The sequence below is a fragment of the Cheilinus undulatus genome, linkage group 2 (assembly GCF_018320785.1).
Source record: "Cheilinus undulatus linkage group 2, ASM1832078v1, whole genome shotgun sequence".
Classification (NCBI taxonomy): Eukaryota; Metazoa; Chordata; class Actinopteri; order Labriformes; family Labridae; genus Cheilinus; species Cheilinus undulatus.
Genome location: NC_054866.1, coordinates 3164286 through 3190779, shown reverse-complemented (window position 1 = coordinate 3190779; position 26494 = coordinate 3164286). Strand labels below are relative to the sequence as shown.

Here is a 26494-nt window from a genome sequence, read left to right as displayed (position 1 = left end):
TTTATGCCAATTGTAACTTGTTTTCTTGTCACTTCTCACCCATTTTTGCTACTTTCTTACCCTTTTTACCCCTTTTCCACTTTTCCTCTGCATTTCCACCCCTTTTAACCCATTTTCTTGCTTTTTTGACCATTTTTGCCACTTTTCAACACTTTGATTGTGGGGCTTGCAAATGTATTTTTTAATAGTTTGGTTCTTTGGTTGAGCAGGGTTGAGTAACACTGGTATAAAGCGTAAAAAAAGAAAGAAGATTATATCAAATTGGCATTTTGACACTTTTCAGGTTAAAGAAATATTGCACTGTCTGCAATTTGAAAATTGCAGCATGCCATATTGCGATTTAATCTAATTTACAATTAACTGCCCAGCCCTACTAGTGATGTATGGCATGAAATTCATACATCTGACTACTATCAATCATGTCATTCGTAGGACAAGAACCCATCATTTGTCTAATTGCTGGTCTTGTTGAAACCAAAGCGCACTTGTGTGCATGCACACTAATGAAAACAAAGCAAAGTCATCAGTAGAAATCACTCACCTGTTGATGGTTCTGTTTCCAACGCTGAAGGAGAATCCTGGCTGACATAGTGGCAAGGTGGAACTGATGGGAAAAAGCGAGTATCCTGCTGTGATGCAGGGTAGTTATGATATCCATCGATAAAGGTAAAGGGCGTTAAAACTGGAGCCCCCTTGTTTGTTGGAGTTGAACTATGTCTCAAGTCTGCACCTGGAGGCGTTCTTACTGGTTGGCTCGGTTTCTGAGGACCGTGGGGTTGATTATGCGATAGGGGACACTCAGGGTAACAGAGGAAATGTTGGGATTGCCTTTGGAACTGCAGATTGCTTGGGGGCGACTGGGAAAGCCTCACTGATGAGATCCGTTGAGAGAATAACTGGGGAGATTGAGCTTCCAGTAACAGAGATGATTGTGAGCCTTGTTGTAATGGGGTTGATTGGTCAACTTTGGGCAGCAAGGCTGACTCAGTGGAGCTTGATGGTGACAGCGTGAATGTAGACCTAAGAGGGATGAACGTGGAAGGAGAATGGGACACAGGCTCCTCTGAGATGGGCGGTGTGGCAGTAGCCAAAGGAGAGACACCAGACGGAGCAGAGGGAGAGGATTTAGGAAGGGCAGTTTGACAATTTGGTAATGAGACAGAGGACAAAAGTTGGGGTGATCCACAGTCAGGTTTTGATTTATGGACAGTGGGGGAGCGATGAGGCTGTTGTGACTTTGAGGTTGGTGTCTTGATTGATTTCTTTGAAGCCCTTGGAGTCTCAGCAGTGGAGCGTGCTGATGGCTTAGTTTTACTGGACGATGCTGTGCAGATGATAACACAAATAACAATAAGGATATTAGCTGCCACTAGGTGCTGAAATATTTTTAATTTAAACACACACTGGTACAAAAATAATCAGGTTTAACCTCGACGAAGGATAAGCCTCAGGTATTAGGACTCAGTAGTGATTTATCCTCAACAACCAGCTCTTTGTTATATTTTTCAGTGAAGCCAATATTCAATAAATTTCACTCACCACTGGTTAAGGCTGTTTGGTACACTTTTCTTCCATTATTGAGAATTTGCTGACCAGAGGGACATCTGCATGATAAATACGAGAGTCAGTCAAGGTCCAACAGTTTTATAAGATATAACTTTCATGGCACTTATCATTTAAGAGTTAGCAACTTTGTGAAAGACTGAACATTTTGCTGTGATGGAAGCTTGTGAAAATAAACAAGCGTATTCCTTAGTATAGGCTGAGGTCATTACATTGTAGTGCAGCCTTCCTCATGACCTTCACAATAAACATGGTCCCTTCAACGCTCCCTTTAATTGTGTCAAGATGTCAGTGTCACTCTAAAATGTATCCTGTAATATCAGGTGAATATATTTGATCATCTTATGTTTTTTTGTTCTCAAACATTACTTTAAGCACATTATATAACAAATGTTTTAACAGCCTAATTTTTAAAATCTCCACAAAGTCCTTCTGCACATCTTTCTGTCTGTATACAATCAAGCCTCTACTCATCAATGCTTGTGCTATAAATGCCAATCTGCTAACCTGGCATGCCAGATGGATTTGTTGTAAGACATTAGCGTGGATGCTGCTAAAGCGCCAGTTTTATCAGAAGTTGACAACATTTCTTCGTTAAAAGAAGAACAAAGAACAGCAGTGAGTTGTTTTCTTTTCAAAATTGACAAAAGTCGAGTACTTACATGTCTATAGTCGCCATGTTTCGCGTTATTCCTTAGTAGCTGCGCACGCGCAGCTCGATAACTGCTACATCATGTGTTTTGTTGCTCTTATTGGCCCGTAGAGATGTGATAGACAGAACGTTCATCCAATCACACTCCGAGTTTGTTTCAAATCCTCTGCCTTTTTTCAAACGTTTCCTATGTAAGCTTTCCCAGATGGATGTGCGTGAAACAAATCCATCTGGCGTGTCAGGTTACGCTTTAGCAGCATCCCCCCAATGTCTTCCTCCTCTTGTTGCTGCTTGCATATGTCACGACTCCGCCGCACCCAAAAGTACTGCCTCTCAACGCTGATTGGTCCTGTCACCTTCTAACCAGGCCCAAACGGTTCAGACGGGAGCTTTACAAGATGGATTCACCAGTGAGAAACACAGAAACGGTGTATCCATCTGCTTTGGAAGGTTACCAATCTGCTCTGCTCTACTAAGATATGCAACAAGTCAAGTTTCAGTGGAGCTACCTCTAGAACAAAGCAGATAGACCCAAACAGGAAGTCAGACACGGAAAGCAGGGAACAACCAGGTGAGTTTTCACAAAAACATCAATCATTTATCCTGCAGCAGGGTCACAATTTAAGACATAAGGAAATGTGCTTGACAAGCAGTTTCACAGAAACTTTAAAATAAAAAAGGAGAAAAAATCCAAACTATGCAAATAATGAATCAAACGCTTTAACCTCCTCTGTCAGAGCCAACAAACTAATCAGGCTAAGGTGGCCTTCTTTAAAAGAAGAAGCCTCTTTTTAACCGAAAATATTTCTTCTTTTTAATTTTTTGAAAGCACTCTAAACCAGGGGTGCCAAAATTCTTTTCAGTGAAGAGCCAAAAATGAATCGGGGTGGAGGGTCATGGGCCAAAACTAAACATCCACGTTGCAGTGCATGAAATTAAATATGCCTATAGCATAATTGTGTAAAATAATAACTCATACAAAGTAATTTTGAAAATGAATAACACTATTCTTTATGGTGTTTCACAACATTAAATTACTGAACATCCATATGGCACAAATACTAATTAGGCATACTGCCTTGAAAGCAATTTTAGTAAAAAAGTACTCATGTTCCCAACTATTTTCAAACTCTCTTATCAGTGTGCCACTGCCTCACATGCTCCATCTCTGCCATGACCCCAACATCTTCTCACCGACTCACTCTCTGGTCATGGGCTTCCAGATCTGAGCTGATGGGAGCTCAACAGCCCCAACCTACCACCAATGTAACACAATGTTAATTTATGGTCAGGAGAGGAAATGCAACAAAAAATAAATATTGAAAGAAATATTTAGACTGCTGGCAGTGGGAAAATAATAATTAAAAAAAAATCAAAAATTCGAACAGGGGCAGCGGGCCAAAACTAATCCCTAGTTGGCCAAAGTTGGCCTGCGGGCCCCAAATTGGACAGCCCTGCTTTAGACACAGCATGTGAGGAACAGACATGAATGTTTTGTTAGGTCTTCATTAAGAACATGTTTTATTTGCTTATTATTTTTGGGGGATAATGGACTGTTCACATTGTCATAATAAGGTGCAGGGATTTTATGTGGTGTAAAAGGCACCATAATGTCTAAGAAAAGCAGGAGTCTGATCACCTTCTGTTGTTTTCTGAACTTGTTTTATAAGTAGCTTGTTAGCTGAACAAGGAATTAGATTTCGAAGGTTATCCTGACGCAGATGAGTGTAAAAACATTGTCTGTATCCTGTTTTTAATCACCTTCTCAATAATTTTGGTGAAATTAGGAGGGGTGAATGTAACAGATAGGGAAATTATATTGGATATGAATATAGTCTTTTTATTTTGGGTTTTTTTTTTTGTATGTTTTGTTTATGGTTTGAAAGTTAATTTCACCAAAATCTTGTGTTTTATTTAGGTATTTTTAAGTCTTTATTTTGAAGCCCTGAATTAGTGACATTACGATGCCCTCTGCTGGCGGTAAGGTGGTATATCGTGTCACTTCCGCCCTCTCGCCAGTCTGTTCAGAGTACGACTCCAGGGTTTTACTGATAGTCAGCCAAGACCATACATTTCAAGGGATCTTGGTTGGCCCACTCCTCATGAGCAAACTGCTCCAGATGTCTCAGGTCTGAAGGGTTCCTTTTCCAGACTGCATGTTCCAGCTTCCACCGATGTTCAACAGGATTTAGATCAGGGCTCATAGTGTTTTGGCTCTTAATCCTGTTAGACGACCCATGACCTGTGACAGAGGCCAAACTTTCTGACACTGGGCAGAACGTTTCACTCCAGAACGCCTTGATAGTCTAGAGATTTCTTTGTACCTGGCACTGATTCAAGACGCCCTGTGCCAGATGCAGCAAAGCAGCCCCAGAACATAACGGAGCCTCCTCCATGTTTCACAGTAGCTACAGTCTTCTTTTTCTTAGAATCCTTCATTTTTGCATCTGTGATCATAGAGCTGATGTGACTCACCAAAAAGCTCCAGTTTTGTCTCATCTGTCTAAAGGACATTCTCCCAGAAGCTTTGTGGCTTGTCCATATGCCTTTTTTGCTAAAACTAGTCTGACTTTTTTATGATTTGCTGTCAGCAGTGGAGTCTTCCACTGAGTCCATTTTGGCTCAAACAGTGATAGATGGTGTGTTCTGACAATGACGTACCTTGACCTTGGAGTTCACTTCTAATCTATTTGGAAGTTGTTCTGGGCTCTTTGGTTACCATTCCTATCATCCGTTCCTTTAATTTGTCATCAGTTTTCCTCTTGTGGCTACATCCAGGGAGGTTGGCTACAGCCCTGTGTACCTTAAATTTCTACAGTCATGGACAAAAGTATTGGCACCCCTGGAATTTTTACAGAAAATACACCATTTCTCCCAGAAATTGTTGCAGTTACAAATGTTTTTGATGTACACATGTTTATTTCCTTCATGTGCACTGGAACAACACAAAAGCAGAAGAAAAAAGACAAAATTGACATAATTTTACACAAAACTCAAAAAATGGGCTGGACAAAATTCTTGTCCCCCTTTTAAAACTGTGGGTAAATCATTTTATTTCCTGCATGTGATGCTCATTTAAACTCACCTGTGGCAGTAACAGGTGCTGGCAATCTAGAAATCACACCTGAAGCCAGTTAGAATGTCTAAAAGTTGACTCAACCTTTGTGTTGTGTGCCTGTGTGTGTCACACCAAGCATGGAGAAGAGACAAAAGAGTCGAGAATTGTCTGAGGACTTAGGAAGCCAAACTGTGGAAAATTATGAACAATCTCAAGGTTACAAGACCATCTCCAGAGATCTTGAAATTCCTTTGTCCACTGTGTGTAATATAATCAAGAAGTTTATAACCCATGGAGCTGTGGCTAATCTCCCTGGACGTGGATGGAAGAGAAAAACTGACAAAAGAATGCAACGCAGGATAGTTGGAATGGTGGATAAACATCCTCAGTCAACTTCCACACAAATTCAGGCTGTCCTGCAGACTCAGGGTGCGAAAGTGTCAGCTGGGACCATACGTGGTCATCTGAATGAGATGAAGCGCTATGGCAGGAGACCAAGGAGAATCCCACTGCTGACAAAGAGACATAAAAAAGCCAGACTGGTGTTTGCAAAAATGTACCTGAGTATGCCTCAATCCTTCTGGGAGAACATTTTGTGGACAGATGAGACTAAGGTAGAGCTTTTTGGAAAAGCACGTCATTCTACTGTTTACAGAAAACAGAATGAGGCCTACAAAGAAAAGAACACAGTACCCACAGTCAAACATGGTGGAGGTTCATGGATGTTTTGGGGTTATTTTGCTGCCTCTGGCACTGGGTGACTTGACTGTGTGCAAGTATTGAGACTATCAAAAGATTTTGGGCTGCAATGTAGGGCCTAGTGTCAGAAAGCTGGGTCCGTGTCAGAGGTCATGGGTGTTCCAGCAGGACAATGACCCCAAACATACCTCAAAAAGCACCAAGAAATGGTTGGAGACAAAGCTGGAGAGTTCTGAAGTGGCCAGCAATGAGTCTGGATCTAAATCCCATTGAGCACCTATGGAGAGATCTCAAAACTGCTGTTGCAAGAAGGCACCCTTTAAATCTGAGAGACCTGGAGCAGTTTGCAAAAGAAGAGTGGTCCAAAATTCCAGTTGAGAGGTGTAAGTAGCTTGTTGATGGTTATAGGAAGCGATTGGTTTCAGTTATTTTTTTCCAAGGGTGTGAAACCAGATATTGAGTTGAGGGTGCCAATAATTTTGTCCGGCCCATTTTTTGAGTTTTGTGTAAAATTATGTCAATTTTGGCTTTTTTTTTCTTCATTTTTTTGTGTTGTTCCAATGCACACAAAGGCAATAACATGTGTATACCAAAAAAATTGTAATTGCAACAATTTCTGGGTGAAATGGTGTATTTTCTGGAAAAATTCCAGGGGTGCCAATGCCCATGACTGTAAATAATATGGTCAACTGTAGTCACAGGAACATCAAGCTGCTTGGAGATGGTCTTACAGCCTTTACCTCTAACATGCTTGTCTATCATGTTCTTTCTAAACTCTTGGGACAACTGTCTCCTTAGCTTTCTGCTCCATGTTCAGTATGGTCCACACCATCATACCAAACAGCACAGTGATGACTTTCCAACCTTTAAATAGTCAGACTGACTGATTATAAGCTTAAAGACACCTGTGACGCTAACAGGACACACCTTAGTTTAACATGCACTATGGTCTGATTGTTTCACATCTTTTCTAGGGGTACCATCAGATTTGTCCAGGCCAGTTTCAATAGTTTTTGGAAATGATTCTGTTGAACTACAATCCAGAAGCAATGTTTGATTTTCATTAGTAAATTTTTAGTATAAAGTTTTATCTATCATCACTTTTGCCAGTTTCAAGTTATTTCAGGGACCATTGTGGGTTTTTCTTTCATTAATGGAAGTGTGGTGGTGACTAATGAATGTATAGAAGCAGACTTCCTGTGTGAACTTTAGCTTCTTCCATTTTAGGAAACTGAGGTAACATTTTGAAGACTATATTGTAATACAGCAAAAACAGATACATTTAAATCTTTTCTTTTCTTTAATAAGAGTGGTAATTATTCAGATTAGATATAAGATATGGTTATCACAGATTAGCTCTGTAATGGACCATGAATTTCCTGACTTCCCTTTGGCTGTCCCCAGATAACTCCCCTAAGAGAGTGAATTTTGAACACAACAGAGAAGTGATCATTACTACATAATCTTTAATTCATGGAAATTTATTGAATGGTGATTAAATGTCAAATCAAAGGCTGAACTAACATTCATATTTTTTTTTCATTTTATTTTGAAATGAAGTTTGGGGGAGGGGGTACAGAGACAACACAGAGAGACAAACCTTACCACTCACACTCACATCTATGGGCAATTTAGAATCATCAGTTGACCTAACAAGTTTTCTTTGGACTGTGGGAGGAAACCAGAGCACCTGGAGTAAACCCATGCATGCACAGAGAGAAAAAGTTATCTCCACACAGAGAGGCTCACCAGGAACCTTCTGTGAGGAGACTGTACGACTTCACCTCTGTGCAGCCCTTTTTTTTAAAAAGTCAAATTAATCCTTTCTTTTTGTGAGTTAATAGATGTGAGTGGAGGGCAGAAGGCTCCGATTTTACTGATTGAGGTTGTCAGAGGTTGAGGAAGAGGCTTCTGAATCTCTAGTAAAGAGACCCAGAAACCTTTTCCAGTGAGATTTCTTTTTTTTGTTCCTCTGACTCTCTTCCAGCTGATCTTCCAGCTGTTTCATTCTCTCTGTTACATTGTGCATCATTGCACCCATCTCCTTGTCCTGCTCCTCCAGAGTCTGCTTGAAGATGTTGACAGACCCCAGAAGAGCGGCTTTCTCCTGCTGCCAGTCCATCTGCTGTTTCTCCAGCTCCCCTTGGGTCTTCTCCAAGGAGGCCTTCAGACTGCAGTTCTCTGTGAGGAGGCGTGACCTTTCCTCCTCCCATTGTTGTCCCTGATCATCCAGGTGTTTCTTTGCCTGGTCCAGCTCATCCTGCATCCTGGAAGTCTTCCTATTGTGATCCTCCAGGAGCATTGCCTTTTCCTCCTCCCACTGCTGTTGCTGTCTTTCATGGTCATCTTTGGCCTTGCTCAGAGCATCCTTCATTCTTGAAAATTCCTTTTCTTGTTTTGCCAGGATACGGGAATGCTCTGTTTCCCACTGGTGTCTGAATTTCCCGATGCTGTCCTGGGCCTGCTCCTGTGCTGCTCTGTTTCTTTCTCTTTCCTCCATCTGAGAAACGAGGAACTGGATCCTCTCCTTCTCCCATGAGCACGTCCGGTCAAACAGCTCCTTTTGGGCGTTTTTGAGTGCCCCATCCATCCTGCTGGTTGCCTCCTTCTGTCCCTCTAGGAGACAGGACCTCTCTTCCTTCCACTTCTGTCTCTGGGTCTTTTGGTCCCGTCTAGCTTGCTCCAGAGAAGCCTTTATTTTAGAGATCTCCTCTTCCTGATCTAACAGCAGGCGGGACTTCTCCTCCTCCCACTGGCGGCTCCTTATCTCCAGTTGATTTTGTGTCTGGTCAAGAGCCGCCTTTAGGGTGCCGGTTTCTCTGGATGCCTCGGCTAGGAGACCAGACTTTTCTTCCTCAAGCAGTCTGATCCTGTTTTCCAGGTCCTCTTGTTTTGTTGCAGGGATGTTGGCTCGTGCCAGGAGACTGGACCTCTCCTCCTCCAGCTGCTGGTTCTTTCCCAGCAGATCTTGATGTGCTTGAAGCAGAGTGTCATTCATCCGTTGGGTTTTCTCATGCTCCAGCAGAAGCCAGGACCTCTCCTCCTCCCATTGTTGGCTTTTTCTCACCAGGTCTTCATTGGCCTGGTTGAGAGCAGCCCTCAGTTGCAAGATCTCTTCTTGCTGGGTGAGGCCCTCCTCTGTCACCTTTGGCTTTTCTGTGTGACCTTTAGTGATGACCCGACTCTTTCCCACTACCACGACTGCTTTCTTTGGCCTTAAGAGATGTTTTGGGATTTCAAAACCAAACTCCGGTTCGTCTACACCAACCTCTTTTACTGTATCCTGGGGAGGGATAACAGCAGGCCTTCTCTTATTCTTTGTGCCTTGTTTGGTGCTGACACTCATCTTCCTGGTCTCTGCTCTAAGAGATACTGACTCTGTGACCACATGGCTCTGGTGGTCACACCGCTCTGGGTTGTTCTCTGCAGCAATAGCCTGCAGTTCTTTTGGACCCTCTGCAGCCTGTGGTTCCACTGCAGTTACTGGCTCAGGTACTTCTATTACAGGTGTCTCTGTTTCCTCCTGAGGTAATCTGTCTGGTAGTGGATCTGGAGCCACTGCAGATCTATCTTTAACGTCCGGGACTTTTCCCTTCTTCTCCTCCTGCTGAGTTGGCTCCATCTCTACACTCGGTAGCTTGTCCAACTCCAACAGGACTGGACGCCTGCTTGACCAAACGAAGCCCATATCCAAAGGGTCTTCGTTATAGTCGTCATCCAGACCAGCGGGATGTCCTGAATACTTGTGGCTTGGCTGCCATGGGAACATGTTCACCTCCTCCTCATATGTTCTCCTCTTCTTTTTCCTCTTCTTCTTTGTCTTGTAAATGTCCAAGTATGACGACTCTGCTGCAACAGGCTGCATCTCTTCCTGAGTCTCTGCAGCCTGCGGTCTCTCTGCAGAACCTGGCTCAGGTGCCACTTTAGATGGTGGTGTTGGCATTTCTTCCTTGCCAGACTCTGCTGGCTGTGGAGCTGGAGCCTCTGCAGAGTCGTCTTTCACATCCAGGACTTTTTCTTGCTGAGTCGCCCCATTCTGGCGCTCTTTCTGCAACTCTGGAAACTCAGAGGTAGTGTAGATGTAAATGTCTACCTCTTCTGCAGGCTTTTTGGGCATTTCAAAACCCATGTCTCTGAGGTCGTTGTCCTCAACCTCCATGCCGGCAGGGAAACAGCCTCTAATTTTAGAACGCTGATCCCAGTCAGTGTTGATCACACTTTTCTTTGTCTTGTTGTGACCTCTCTTGGAGGTTTTCTTCATAGCTGTCTCCATTTGTTTAATATTCAGATAAAAAGCAAACTGAATAAATCACTGTCTGGCTCTACAGCTGGACAATACTGACCGTAAAGTCTGAACCTACAATGATACCAAAAGCGCTCAGTACATAAAGTGACTGGACTAGACTGAACACTGTGTATGGTCCAGTCTCAGCAGTTCCGGAATGCTCTATGACGCAATCAAAAGACACAGAGGGAGACCAACATTCCATAGAACAGTACCTTAGTGTTCCATGTTTATGACACGCAGGCAATCATTGCCATGGCAACCTGCCTGCAACCCAAACAGTGTCTTCATAAAGTTGCTGTGATTGGATAGTTATTTATTAATTGATTATTTCAATCAATCCTAATTAATGTTTAGGTCGTTTTCACACCTGATAGTTCGGGGGACTCAGTTCTGTTTGGGCTCAAATTGCTACATTGTTGCAGTTTTGTGTGTCCATAAAGAAAGAAAGAAAGAAAAAAAGAAAGAAAGATAGATAGATAGATAGATAGATAGATAGATAGATGATAGATAGATAGATAGATAGATAGATAGATAGATAGATAGATAGATAGATAGATAGATAGATAGATAGATAGATAGATAGATAGATAGATAGATAGATAGATAGATAGATAGATAGATAGATAGATAGATAGTCATTTATTGTCACTGCATTGTAAAAATACAACAAGATTACATTTAGTAGTCTCCTCTGTAGCAGCAAACACAGTGGTCCAAGCAGTGGTTAGAAATCTACAGCCTCACGTCGTCCATCCTGCTGGTGAGGGAGCGGCACCTGGGAGAAAGATGCTTGGTGGGACATGTTTGAGTGGAGCTGCTCTTAGCTTAGCCTGCAGGTCAGCTTGTTTGCCCTGCTTCTGCCTTCTCGCACAATGCCGTCGCTGCCTCCTCCCACTAGCTGTAGGTGTGGTGCTGCTCCACGTCCTCCTCCTCTCAGTCTCCGAGCGCCCTGTTCTCTGGATAATCTCCATCAGGAAAGATGTAAACTCCGTGGATACGCTGTCAGTTCTGGTGTAAGTGTAGGGCTTTGTCTTGCTGCTAGTGATGGAGCGCCAGGCTGCTGCATTTGTACGTGCCGCCCCATTCTACCTCAGTAGGTAGCATTCAGTAGTCTCCTGTTGATCAGACAGTATTTTGTTGCACTTACTGGCAGTTGTTGTTAGCTTTGAAGCTAGCCAGGAGCTGTAGTTGAGACTGAGCTCTTCTTTTTCACATTTTTTGGGGGTTTTTCTTGATGGAAATTTCCCGTTCTTTCTCTCAGAGGTGTCCCTGATCATCCATCTTTGTTGTTTTTGTAGGTTTCAACATAACTGTCATCTTAATTATGAAAAACACTACAAGTCCAATATATATGTAACTTAATATTGAGTAAAGACAAAAACTACTCAATCCAAAACTGAAGAACAAGACTGTAAAAAGCATGTTTATTTCTGCTGTAAGAAAATAACACTGATCTATTAAGATGTTTATTTTCCAAATCCAGCCTGTGGTTCAGTTATATACAGGAAAAAGAGGTGTCAGCACTCAAAAATGTCCTTTTAGATAGTTTTATCCAAGGCATAACGTGGCACAACGGACGCGTTTCAACTCAGTCTTCTCGCTGAAGAAGACTGAGTCTTGAGTAAAACTATCTAAAAGGACATTTTTTGAGTGCTGACACCTCTTTTTCCTGTAGTCTTTTTTGTCGTGCTCCGTGAGGAGTTTAATGTTTGGAGGGTGCTCCTTTTTCCGCTTTCTCTGTAATCAGTTATATTCAGCCCTCAATAACTTAGAAGTCTTCAAAAAGCTGATTTATTTTAGTAAATCAATCAAAAGTGAAACTCATATATAATATAGATTCATTACACTCAGACTGATATATTTCTTTTAATTTTTATAATTCTGACTTACAGCTAATGAAAACCTAATTCAGTGTTGGAGACTCATGGAGTCACACCCTAATCAGATAATTATCTCCAAACACCTGCAAAGGTTTCCTGAGCCTTTAAATCAGGGGTGTCCACATTTTTTCCACTTAGGGTCACATACAGAAAATCTGAAGGATGATGGGGCCACTTTCATAAACCTCTCCTTTATGATGTCAGAGTCAGTCAGTCCAGTCCAATTTAGGTCACAATTATAAGTCATGAAAAGATGCACACCAATGAATTGTCATGTCAAAATGTTTGTTTACAGAATAAGCACAGTGGGAAATTCATACCATCTTCACAAACTATAATTTTTGTGTGTTTTCTGGCAGATGAGTATAGTTTTGTGTTTCCTCCCCGGACGAGCCCCCAAGGTGACACAAAAATATTCTCGTCTGACAGTAAGAAAACACTGATAAAATATACAGTCAGGCACAAGTTTCATGTTTTAATGTGGACCATTTTTCATTTATGATTTGGAGTTTGCTGTGGGCCAATTGAAAAGGGCAAAGGGCCACATTTGGCCCCCGGGCCCTAGTTTGGACACCTCTGCTCTAAACGTTTTACAAACAAAGCCCTATATTTAATACAACCCATTTCCAAAAAAGTTGGGACAAATGTAACTAAAACCAGAGTGCAAGGAACGTTAAATTTTAAAGACCAAACAACATTTTATTCATAACTGAACATAAACATTAATTTGCTTAGGTTTCATTCAAGAAAAGGTAATTTTCCTTTACTGTAGCTTCATTTCATACAAAATAAAATAATTCAAGATGTTTTTATTTTTTATTTCAATCTTGATGATTACTGCTTAAAGCTCACAAATATAAAAGAAACATTTATCTGATTACATTAGAATTGTGTAAAAGTCCAATTTGTTGTCAGTTATGTCTCCCACTCTGGTTCAGTTCACAGAACACAATGATGAGGAACTTGACAAATGTCCAGAGGACAATCACTGACACTCTCCACAAGGAGGGTAAGCCACAGAAGGTAACTGCTGAGAGGAAAGTTCATTCTCACAGGCAGTATCAAAGCAGATTCATGGAAAGTTGACTGGAAGAGAAAAGTGTGGTAAGAAAAGGAGCACAAGCATCAGGGATGAGCTCAGCCTTCAGAGGATGGCAAACAAAGCAGACTCAATAACTAAGAGGAGTTTATCAAGGAGTGGACTGAGACTAGAGTAAGTGGATCAAGAGCCACCACTCAGACAGGTCCAGAAAATGGACTACAAGTGTAATGGTCTCAGTGTCAAGCCAATCCTGAACCACTGGCAACGTCATCGGCGTCTCACCTGGGCTAAGGAAAACTAGAACTGGACCGTTGCTCAGTGGTTCAAAGTCCTGTTTTCAGATGACACTAAATTTTGTTTTTCATTTGTAAATCAAGGTCCCAGAGTCTAGAGGAAGATCGGAGAGGTACAGAATCCTTAAGTGCTTGAAGTCCAATGGTTCCAGTCTCCAGTCAGTGATGGTTTGGGGTGCCATGTCATCTGCTGCTGTCGGTCCTCTGGTCTTTACCAAGTCCAGAGGCAACTCTGTCAGCCGTCTACCAGGAGATTTTAGAGCCTTTCATGCTTCTATTTGCTGAGAAGCTTCATGGAGAGGAGGACTTGGCACCTGCCCACAGTGAAGCCAAAACGACCAGAAACTAGTTTACTGACCCTGGTATTACTGTGTGTGATTGGCCAGCCAACTGGTCTGACCCGAACCCCATAGAGAATCTCTGGAGAAATGTGAAGGAGAAGATGAGAGACACCAGACTCAACAATCCAGACGAGCTGAAGGCTGTTATCAGAGCAACCTGGGCTACATAACGTCCAAGCAGGACCACGGACTGATCGCCCCAATGACACAAGCAGAGATGCAGGAATTTGTGTAAAGGGAACTCCAACCAAATACTGAGCATAAGTGAGCAGCTTTTTTAGAAGCTCAACATTTCTGTATGATAAATCTTTTTATTTTATTGTTTTTTTTTGTAATATTCCAATATTTTAAGACAGTGGATTTTTTATTTTTGTTAGCTCAAAGCTGTAACAAAACTGTATTAAAATATTTCATTTTGTTTGAGGTGAATCAAGAGCATATGCAAGTTTCACTTCTTCAATTAAATCACGAGAAAAAAATGAACTTTTTCATGTTGATCTAATGTTTTTGAGATGCATCTGTTTTAGCTCACTGTGGCCTCTGCATAAGGGAGCCTGCTCCACCAACTCAGATACACCAGCTCAGAGTGCATATTTCAATTATTATCTTTTCTGTGAAACACACCGTTCCAACCATTAGATATCATAAATTCAGTTCAGCCACTATGAATGTGGTAAGGACATGGGAAGTCACAGCAGATCCTTTTTAATTTAAACCTACTTTTTGTTATTGTCTGTCCTCTGTTCAGGAACAGGAAGCCCATCTCCGTCTGCGTCTCTCTGTGGAAAACAAAAGAGAAGAGTGGCATCATGGCTGACTGAGACAACGAATGGAAACACAGAATAAACTGGTGACTGTGAAGCCTTACAGGCAGGTTTATCTGTGCTTTGTCTCTTCTTAACAATTTGTGACTTCTAAATTCACTGCCATGACTTCTGTTGAAATAAAGAGCTTCCGTTATTCTCACCTCATCTAGGATTTCTATGATGAGGCTGGGTTCAGGTGTGGTGGTCTGAGGCTCAGTCCTGCTCCTGCTGACAGGGCCGGCAAACAACGATGCAAAGTAGAGCCGGAAATCCTCCTCCTCAGCTGGAAACACAACCCACAGAAACACACACACAATAAATGAAACAAGAGGGTCTAGACTTTTGTAATACATGGATATGTGAGGGTCTTGAAGATTTTTTTTTAAATCAATATTTCATTGTAGAAATCTGTTTTTACTTTAACATTACAGTGTTTTTGTTTTTTTTTTTTGTTTTTTTTTTTGGCCAGAAAAGCAAAGTTATATTGACCATGATTGAATTATAAAAGCAATAAAAGTGTAAAATATCCAAAGTTGTGAAAACTTTTTATACGCACCGTACCTCCATAAAGATCCACAGATTGGCAACAAATCATTTAAATTTCTAAATTCACTCCCATGGTACTCTGGAAGCAACTAACAACATGTAATTCCCTCCATAAAACAGCATTTGACAGCAGTAGCTCTTGGGCCATTTTGGGTAGTTTTTCAGTACTCTCTCTAAAGTAGTGGTTCTCAGCCTGGGGTTCAGGAGCCCCCTAGGGGTCACAAGACAATTAGAGGGGGTCGCTAGATGCCATCCACAAAATAAAGAATATTTTTAAATGATTTAAATTGCATATTTAACCAATTTTTTATAAAAATATACACAGAAACTTAGTTCATTTGGCACTCCCGTCATAAATTTAAACATTTTATTGCAAAATGGATGTACAGTAGGGCTGAACGATTCAGGAAAATAATGTAATTGCAATTTTTTTTTCCCCAATAGTGCAATTTGATATGGGAGTATTATGCTTGTGTTTGCTGGGCATATGACTACCATGTCCTGCAGTAACTAATGCTAGGCTTTATTCAAATGTAAAGTAAAAGCATGACCTGACTTTTATTGAATGTGCATGGCTGTGTCCAACTATGCTTACACCACCCTCAGGTCCAGTCAAGGCCCCCGTCTCTGGGACCTTTACTTTGGGGGGCACTGGCTTAAAAGATTGAGAACCCCTGCTCTAAAGAGCAGGACATCATATGCTCTTGCTTTGAAATGATGTGAACAGGAACTTATTTTAGCCAAGGTTAAAGATTCAGATAATATTTTTTTTTTCAAATCAATACACGTTAAAAATTAGGTTTAAAATATATCTCTGAAAATGAAAAAATGTGTCCTTCAACAGGTGTTGAAGCTCTGCATATACTATATGATAAATGAATTACAGTAGTTTCTAACTGATGACTAAGTCTTCATGACAGCATGAATTAAACCCCTCAGTAATTTGAAACTTTTATTCCTTTTCTGTTGTGTAATTACGTCAGCCTTCACAGCTCGATCACTGTTTCATTGCAGCAGGTTACCCGACTCCTGCTCTCTCTCTCTCTCTCTCATTCATACTAATATTCCTCAGATAACATCACCACATGAGTCTGACAGCTCAGGAAAATGAGAATTTAAAATAGGGGAGTGCTCCCAACATGATGCATGAAAGCAGCCTTCATTATTCATGGACACACAACGTGGCCCAGCCCTCCAGTTCAAAGACGAGGGAGGAGGAGAAACTCAGCAACCTGTTGTAATCGTCAGACGTCAGAAAAGTTTGAAACAGGTGGAAGGAATGCTTTATCAGCTGCTGAACAGCTCTTCATTTCCCAAAGACACAGCAGTCTTCCTCACATCTGCATATCACTGAGCAATGCAATATCAATTATTAAAGTGTGAGCAGACACAAATGAAATTCATGATGTGGGAAAACTTAGTCCGAAGTAGAGAAGGGTGAGTTGATTTCAGTGCTGAAGTTTAACTTCACTACAAACTTCTACTACTCCCACACCAGTTCACTCGGATTCACTTTCATAGTTGGAGGTGGCGTCCATTCATGATTGGTGGGGATGCTGAGTAAGCACCCACACTATTGATATTTGTGTCAGCCATTTTGTTTATTATTATTCTTCCATGTCCGCTATCTCCTCCTTCATACTTTGTTGTATCAATACCGTTTAACCTTTCAAAAAATTCAGTTTCTTCATCATTCAACTGCTATGACTTTTCTCATTTCTAACTTTTATAATTATTAAAATATTTAACTTTAACGATGTTAAACAGATGGCAAAATTCCACGAATCTGCACTTTTTTCAACTCCTCATAACTTTGGCAGTCCTTGGGCTATTTTCACTATTCTACTATTATACTCTTCTGGTGCTCCTTTCAGCTATTTATAATACTTTATACTATTTATACTTTTTGAACTATTTTTCTCTTTCTAAAACTAAAATAAAATTATTTCAGATGGGTCAGCTCTTTAAATCCTCTAAAATTTTTTTGAACTAAATTCTGTATTTTGAGCAATGATTTCACATTCTTCACAAATCAAGTCAGCTTTTTGCTATTTTCAGCTTTTTTTCCCCACTATTTTCAGCTATTTCTATACTTTTTCAGCTACTTTTAGGCTATTTTCAGTTATTTTAAGGCCACTTTCAGCTATTCTTAAGCTATTTTCAGCTATTTTGGGCTACTTTCAGCTATTCTTAGGCTATTTTCTGCTTTTGTCTGCTATTTTCTGCTATTTTTCCACTATTATAGCTATTTCTATGCTTTTTCAGCCATTAAATACCATTTTCAGCTACTTCTAGGCTATTTTCAGCTATTTTTGTGCTATTTTCAGCTATTTTCAACTTTTCAAGGCTACTTTCAGCTATTTTTATCCTTTTGTAGCTGTTGAATGCCATTTTATGCTACTTTTATGCTATTTTCAGCTATTTTTGTGCTTTTTGGCTATTTTCAGCAGTTCTTACACAATTCAGCTCTCAGCATCCCTACACAATTTCAGCTGAAATTGCAATTTTGATCTAGTTATTGTTGGTACTGTGGTACTGTACTTCTTATCAGAATAACTGCACTGTGATTCAATGATATCACTTTGAACAGACTTTTAAATGACATTGAGAACAGTTACAACTTCTAGATCTGGTTCCTAGAAAATTCACTGATTTTAAAGACGAAGAAAACTAAAAATATGATTACTGATTTTTCCCATGTAGTTAGGAATTGCACAGATATTTAAATCGTACATTAGATTGAGTGTTTTGGCACAGTCAATCAATGACAAACTGACACAGAAAGCTGACACTAATACAAGATTACAAAGCTCAACATGTTGAACTGAACAAGTTCTGATAATTCAGTACTAATTCAGCACTCTGCACTTTATTTAACATGAACCACTCTTATTATAATATATTTTTTTGTTGATCATTATGCAACACATCTTAATCATACAGTGAACAAGTTTTACTTTTACACCCTACCCCCCCCCCCCAAAAAGACACATTTTTCTCCGAAAACAACCGTCTCTTAAAACAATCATTGCATTAAAAAATAGAGCACAGTACAGTCCTGCATTACAGTGAGATATCAAAATGTCAAACACAGTCATCATAAATATGTACAGTGAGTGAAGCAATACAGACAACAAAGCATACCTCCCGTATTTTGGGGCTATCTTCCATTTTGTCATTTCTCTCGGGAAACTGCTATAATTGTTGTGGCTCTACTAGAAAAACGCTAATTCTAAAATATAGAATTGGTTTTGTACATTCCTCTGAGGACACCAAAGTTGACAGATCGTGTATAAATCGTGTAACCTACACACAATCCACGTCAACATAAAATTTCAGCCCTCTTTCTCTGTGGCCTGGCAACCCAAGACCTGATTCAGGAGTGAGCTGAACTCTGCACGAGTGAACAGACGAGATGAGATCTTCATCCAAGGAGTGAGGTAGCTGAAAATGACAGGATAGAACATCGCTCTCTAATCGTTTTTCATCAGGTCTTCGGTCTCTTCCCCTTCTTTGGATTAAAATAATACTTAACATATAATATTTGGTGCCCTACGTCTTGGTTACAGCATGTTAGCGCATGATTTTAAACAACAACACACTGAAGGAATTACGGTAAAGTTCAAACTGTCAGGATTTGCTGAAGCATCACAGTTGACTAAAACTGGAGTTCTCTGGTCATATAAAGTTTTACAAAAAGAGAGTGAACAACACCCCAATGCCAAACATTTCTAGCTTTGCCAAAAATATAATGTGAATGTACTCAATGTTGAATTTCAGGGAAAAAACACTGTTTTAAAGTAAATCCCCTCAATATGTTAGGGAAAATCAAGTCTATTTAATGACAAATAAGAGCATAAAATACACCTGAATAATACACCAAAATGTCTTCACAAATTTGCTCGTGTTTTTCCTTGTTTTGCTTTTGATCAGGAGTCAGAAGTTTTGGGACAACTTTGGCACACGCTTGTCATGTTCAAATATTCATGCAAAATTTGCTAAACTATCTCTTTATCGTTGGAGACCATTTCTGTTATACTGAGTCGTCCATCATTTCCATTTCTGTTTGTTCAGTTTGTTTAATAATTTTCTGAAGCTTTTGGTATGCATGTTTGCCCAGAATGTTCCTGGTCTTGGACATCCTCCCTGCCTTCACTAAATCTTTAGTTCCATTCAAACACACATGCATGTGACAGGCAGTGTTCCCCATACACCTCAATAAAAGAACCAAAAGATTCAGCTGCGGATTTGTTCAGTTTCACCAACAATTTCAAGTTGATATGTTGCTCATCTTTTAAGCTAATCATTTTCTGACACCTTAGCAAAAACAGATGCATTTCGAACAGTAGCTAGCAGTGAACTAAAGACGTCACTGATTAGAAACTTTCAGTAGTTGTGAATAGATACCCAGCCATTAGTAACGAACAGTTAGTGTGACTGTGAACCACATGGTTCTATCCTTATAAGTGTAGTCTCATGATTTAATACTCATAGCTCATAGACACATAGGATATCATATACATAAACCTGCTAACCTCCCCTCTATATTTGATACAAAAAGCTGACACCTCAGGGTTGATCCTAAGTTGTGCAGAAATCTGAAGATGGTGTCACATCCTAAATTCAAATTCTTTTGCTCTTTTACATACAGATATTCTATTGGCGTGCTTCCAAATATTTATCCCTGTAGTCTCATCAATATCAACCCCAAGATCCTGGGCCCACACCTGCAAGGTTTCTTCATTTACTTTTGGATTTGTAAAAGGCCTTTAGGCACTGTCCTATTATGAGTCTTTTACTACATATTTCTTAAAGTAGTTATTTACTCGGTAACATTTTTAGGGTGTTTCCACACCTGAAAGTCTGGACCAAGGTCCGTGTTTTTGTTACATTGTATACATTTGGTTCGGTCTGTTTGGGTTTCACACTGTCATTATTAAAAGCGGACTAACAGATTTTACATGACAAACCTACGTAATATCGTCATCAACTACGTGGTTTGCGTGTCTCCGTAGTTTAGACTGATTGGTCATTTGGCCTGATGTCAACACGTTGAATAACGCGAGTCTTGAATGTTGTAATCAATGAATGAAACTGTCATTCCTACCATCAGATTATTGTTGATTATCTACTACCAAAAGCAACAACTTTTAGAGCTGTACATAAGGCTGGTCCGAGTTCGTCTTATGAGTTTTATCATTAGATGACAACTTTATCATTGTCGACAGGAAAGGAGAAGAAAGTATTCAATCCTGCGAGCCATTGCAACATTGACTTTTCCGTGCTTGGACAATCTCTATTTAACATAATTTAACACTGCTACTCCTCATGTAACGTAAAGCTGCTACCGTTAGCCCACCCTGTCCAGGCTGCTGGTTAATTTCAGTCCGTGAGATTGTTGTGGGCTCTTCCATGGCCCATTTTGTTTTGGTGATGGATTTCCTTTGCCCGTAGTCATGTCATAACTTCCTGTCATTGATACGAAGGTCTGAACCTTTCAAAATAATGCTTTCACACTGGGTGTGAACCAGACTGTGGTTCCGTTTGGTCTGGACCGAGACCACCTCTTTTGGTCGCACCAAGGTCCAGCAGTTTGGTCCGGACCACGGTCCAGGGGAGGTTTCACACCTATCATTTTGGTTCAGACCAAACAGAAAAGTCCGAAAGTCCAGACCAAACGATGTAGGTGTGAAAGCCCCCTTAAGCTAGGTGTACATTCAGTGGGTTGTTCATAAAGCGTCTTACTTGCAGGATCCTAAAGAAATGCATTTGAGGTAGTTTATATTTTTGTCTTAGTTGATCAAATGACATCATTTTATCCCCTTAAAATGAATCTTTCAAAATTTAAATACTTGCATTTTCCCATAGAGAGAACCCGTCATCCTCAATACTTGGAGGAAAGTCTGTATTTTTGTGTATTGGAGTGATTGGTGATAAAGAGTCAATCTTTTTTACACTTTTTATTGATTCTAAGTTCAGTAAATCCTGCCAAAAGGTGTAAAAAATGACCGATAGCACTGACTTAGGATAAAAAAATCCAAGCATGAAAATGGAGATAGGTTTGGACGAGGTTTTTGCTCAACGCCAACATTATGTGTAATGATGCAGTGCTTCAATGACGCATTTTAGTGATGTACTGTCATAATGTGAAGCCTGTATGGATGCATTTGTTTCTTTTCATTTACGTTTTTATGTAAAATACAAACACAAAACTACATATTTGATGATCTAGTTCAGTTTACCAGCAAAGTGTGTGTACAACACTGCAACTATAAATCACTTCCAGCACACCTGTAATAAAAACATAAGTGTTATCAATGCTTTCTTGGCACAGTCAAAGGAGAACTTTCTAAAAGCATGACTGAGGCACATGTTCTGCTTGCCAGCAAGAGTTTGGTCGGAACTGCATCTTGAATAATGTTATTTTTTAATCACATTTAATCACCATGTAGGTAATTCTGCTGGAAAATTTGGGGAAGGTTTAACTGTATTAAAAGTTGGATACCCAATATGTAATTCTTGCTTTATATTTTGCATTTCACCCTGCACCCAAAAAGGTCTGCAAAGAAAGTGAACCATCATCCATCCCAGAAAATGACAACTTTGAGAATAAATGGGAACTTTAAACAAGAAAAACAGACAGAAAAAGGCTAAAACCCTTCAGTTTCTAAGCAGCAGAGCAATTTCCACTACAGGTGACTGCAGATAGACATTCAACAATCTCTGGAGTAAGTGACTTTGACTGAACCGTCTGCCTTCCTCCTCATAAAGACCAGGATCTGAATAAGGCAGTCAGGTCAGTAATAGCTTTCACGCCTTTATCAGGTATCAAAAGGTTACTGCTGAGTTTCTTCACTGCTTTATGTGCATCAAGCAACAAACAACGAATCCACTACAAGTTCAGCATTATCCAAGTCCTCAAGTCTTTCTCCAAAACAAGTGTTTGGTTCTAGGTCATACTGAAAGCCGAAAGCTTCTTTAAAGGGTGAATTCAAGGAGAGGGAGAGTTATTTGTATGTTTGGAATGAGGTTTATAAAAGTGCGACTCATGGTTGAATGGCAGGCATCATTAAAGATGCTGGAGCAGGGAGAGAAAGAAGTAAGAAAAGTACAAAGCTGCTTTCATATAAAAGTTAGAAGACTTATGAGTCAGAACAGTTTCTGAGTATACCGTTACTTTTTAGCCTCTTGTTAAAGACAGCTCTGATTTATATGATTTGGCACGGTGGAGAGCTGCTAGAGTCTTACATTACACTCTACACACCACAAGATAGTCATGACCACTCAGATTCCCCCTTCTGACCAAAGTCGGCAAATATTTGACCATGTGACTGCTCTAAAAATGATCTTTTTATTGTGTCTTGTTTTAATAATCTTATCTAGACCATTAAAACAAACACGAGACACAAACACAAGTATACAAGGACCATTAACCTTGAATGAATGTCTAGGCACAGAAGAAATACAGAAACAGTCATCAGGGTTGTCACTTATTTTTCCCTGTCTATTTGAAATACTGTAGCTCAGCGTCAGTCCAAGCAGTAACTTCAGTAACTTCCATTCATCCAGTCACTCACTGATGAGCTCTCACTCATGTGTCTCCCTCTTCCCGTGTTGGTAATCAGCTTGTATGGGTGTCTACTCACTAAAATTCTGAGCCAATCCCCTTCTGCCACGACCTCTCTCCTGATCCAATCACCCTTCTGCTGATACACTATATTGCCAAAAGTATTCACTCACCCATCCAAATAATTGAAATCAGGCGTTCCAATCACTTCTATGGCCACAGGTGTATAAAATCAAGCACCTAGGCATGAAAACTGTTTCTACAAACATTTGTGAAAGAATGGCTCGCTCTCGGGAGCTCAGTGAATTCCAGCGTGGTACTGTGATAGGATGCCACCTGTACAACAAGTCCAGTCATGAAATTTCCTTGCCCAGCCACCAAGTGGTAGGCCACGTAAAATGAGGGTCAGCGGATGCTGAGGGGCATAGTGCGCAAAGGTCGCCAACTTTCTGCAGAGTCAATGGCTACAGACCTCCAAACTTCATGTGGCCTTCAGATTAGCTCAAGAACAGTGCGTAGAGACCTTCATGAATGGGTTTCCATGGCCGAGCAGCTGCATCCAAGCCAAAGATCACCAAGTGTAATACAAAGCGTCAGATGCAGTGGTGTAAAGCACACCACTGGACTCTAGAGCAGTGGAGACGCGTTCTCTGGAGTGACGAATCGCGCTTCTCCATCTGGCAATCTGATGGACCAGTCTGGGTTTGGCGGTTGCCAGGAGAACAGTACTTGTCTGACTGCATTGTGCCAAGTGTAAAGTTTGGTGGAGGAGGGGATTATGGTGTGGGCTTGTTTTTTAAGAGCTGGGCTTGGCCCCTAAGTTCAAATGAAAGGAACTCTGAATTAAGCGTACCAAGAGATTGTGGACAATTCCATGCTCCCAACTTTGTGGAAACAGTTTGGGGATGGCCCCTTCCTGTTCCAACATGACTGTGCACCAGTGCACAAAGCAAGGTCCATAAAGACATGGATGAGAGAGTTTGGTGTGGATCAACTTGACTGGCCTGCACAGAGTCCTGACCTCAACCCCATAGAACACCTTTGGGATGAATTAGAGCGGAGACTGAGAGCCAGGCCTTCTCGTCCAACATCAATGTGTGACGTCACAAATGTGCTTCTGGAAGAATGGTCAAAAATTTCCCATAAACACACTGAAAGCCTTCCCAAGGAGTTGAAGCTGTTATAGCAGCAAAGGGTGGACCGACGTCATATTAAACCCTATGGATTAAGAATGGGATGGCACTTAAGTTCATATGTGAGTCAATGCAGGTGAGCAAATACTTTTGGCAACATAGTGTATATTTTGAAATCAGTCTCTCTCTTTTCAACAGTGAGTTGATTCAGTGAGACCGCTGTACCCCTCCTGCTCCCCAGCTACCTTGATTACACATTATCGGTTTTCAGATCCAGCTCCTTCATGCCTGCATCTCTTCATTGCCACCTCCAAGCCATCTCATTGGGTCATTAGTCTCCAAATATGGGTGCCTTCTCTACCGCTTGAGCTAAACCTGTGTCCAGTGGAATCTTTGTTTTTGATAAATTACATAACTTACATGATGCACGCATGCATTCTGCATGAGTGTGATGTTTCACAAATAAGTAAACGGAAAAATGATGGCTAACAGGACCTCTGATGAATATTCTACAAATAAATTTTACTGCATAGATTGTGTTGCTTTACTGTCAGGGAGCAAAGGGAACCACTTTGACTTCCAAAATGTTTTAAAGCAACTGTTTGTGATAGACAGCTATGGGGAAGGGGGCAAGCAGGGACTAGTAGATCCTAACATGGTGGAGTCTGAAGCAATCTTGATTGATGTTATGAGAGGCAGTTGACAGCCTTGGGGACATGAGGTTTGGGGGGGGAGAGAGATAACCATGGTCTACCCCATTTCCTGACAGCCTTGGCTGGAGGCCAGACAGGCAGGACTCTACCCTGACTGATGAGCTCCAGGCCCCAAGATCCAGACTACAGGGCCACCCCAAGCCCCCTCTCCTAGTCCCCATTCCTTCACTAGACAGAGAGAAACCTGTCAGGCATGAGGTGCCTCTAACTGCCCTCTGCACACACAATCACAGGCAGTGATTACCCGTCACACCGCCAGGGATGGATGGGCAGGCACTGACACCTCGATCCGCCGAGAAAGAAAGGTTTTCTGCCGTTGCTATCGGGAGTTCACCTGTAATGTTCAGCTGATGTGTGGGTGCTAATGTGCGGGTCTGTCAAACCTCTCTGTCCATAGCTGATTCTTTGTTTGGGTCAATACATCAGAAAGATGATCGGCACATTAAGAGCACATTACTGTCAAGGCTGTATGTCAGCATCCTAATACAGATTACAAAGAGGCCTAAAGATGTACAGAAGTGTGCGTAGGTGAGTGGTGTGCATGTGTGTCACCTGTGAGGCTGTGGGAAGTCGCCTCCTCTGTGTCAGGTAGTGATTTTAAATCAGTGCCAGAGGTCCACGATGGATGACTGGTTTCAATCGGTGTACTGGCAGTAGAAAGAAAGAAAGAAAGAAAGAAAGAAAGAAAGAAAGAAAGAAAGAAAGATAATCAATAGGTATACAAAAAATACCACTAAACATTAAGTCAAGACTTTCCATAGCAATGCTAATTTTGGAGGCACTTTTACACCAACTCTTGTGCGCTATCTGGAGAGGATTAGTATTACCTAGGGACTTCAGGTAATATTTAATAACTGCACAGGACATCCATGTTTAAAACAAACTGGACTTGTCTGTAATTTGCAGAGTAAAAATTCCAGGACAAATTACCAACCATCTTCTGCTCCTTTTTCTGATCAAAAAGAAAAAATAACAGAGGCTGCATAGAAGATTGTTAACAAAGTTTTGACCCACATGCTTTCTTTCAGTGACTTTCAGTGTGTGCAATCAACTTTATTTGACTTCAACTTATTTATTCAAACTCTGCTGTCCAGATGTGCGTGCACACACTGCTGCTATCCCCAAACTTACAGCTCTTCTGCTTCCTCCAGTGTCTCTTTGCCAGTGCCTGATCTTATATTAGTATGAATTATACCTACATTTCATCCATAACACAATTTACGGTTTGAAATGTCTCCCATATCATTCAGCGTTTAGGCTGCAACAGCTGATCTGTGGGAGGAGGGTTGTTGTGGATGCATAATGATCCCAAATTCATAGAGCACAGAATAATATCAACTACATTACCTGCATAAAAACTGTTCAAAGCAAGATAAAAGATTCAGATTTGACATTAGACATCTCCCTTTCCCATACATTAATGGATGGACACTTGACTTTCTCTCTCTTCCTCTGTCTGCCCAGCTGCAGACACGCAGGTGGGCAGGTGACTTACACAACTGTTCACTAGTTTATTGTTTTCTATTAAAAAAAAAACTCTGGTTTGTGTAGGACACATGAAGGAAGTGTCACCTGCAGAGCAGGATGTGCACAACATTGCATAAATGTATGAACTTTAGAAAAAAGATCCACTGTACATTTACAGTCCTACAGCCGTGCAGGACCTTCATGTTTTCCTTCAGAAATGCCTGTAAATTTGACTACATTACAGACATTATTTAAGTCTTTAGATTATAACTTTTTGTTTTTATCACATTTTATATTTATACAGTTGAAATTAATTGAAAATTAACGAGAAAAGAGTCTTCATTTGTAACACAAAGAATTTCAGTAAGTAGGAAAACAGCCAGTTTTGATGAAGTGATTGGTTGGCTGTTTGGCTGACAGCTGGAGCATGTGAAAACCCTGACTTG

At 40.8% G+C, this 26494-nt stretch overlaps 1 protein-coding gene across 3 annotated transcripts in view; it reads right to left on the bottom strand.

Moving 5' to 3' along the window:
- zbbx (zinc finger, B-box domain containing) overlaps window positions 1–26494 on the bottom strand; it is a 170885-nt gene that overhangs the window by 50916 nt on the left and 93475 nt on the right. For all 3 annotated transcript variants that reach the window (XM_041810314.1, XM_041810320.1, XM_041810326.1), the window contains 5 exons: window positions 25134–25228; window positions 14784–14905; window positions 14537–14595; window positions 1540–1604; window positions 542–1324 (listed from right to left, as the gene is read on the bottom strand). In XM_041810314.1, coding sequence (XP_041666248.1) covers window positions 542–1324; window positions 1540–1604; window positions 14537–14595; window positions 14784–14905; window positions 25134–25228 — 1124 coding nt within the window. The remainder of the gene's footprint in view (window positions 1–541; window positions 1325–1539; window positions 1605–14536; window positions 14596–14783; window positions 14906–25133; window positions 25229–26494) is intronic.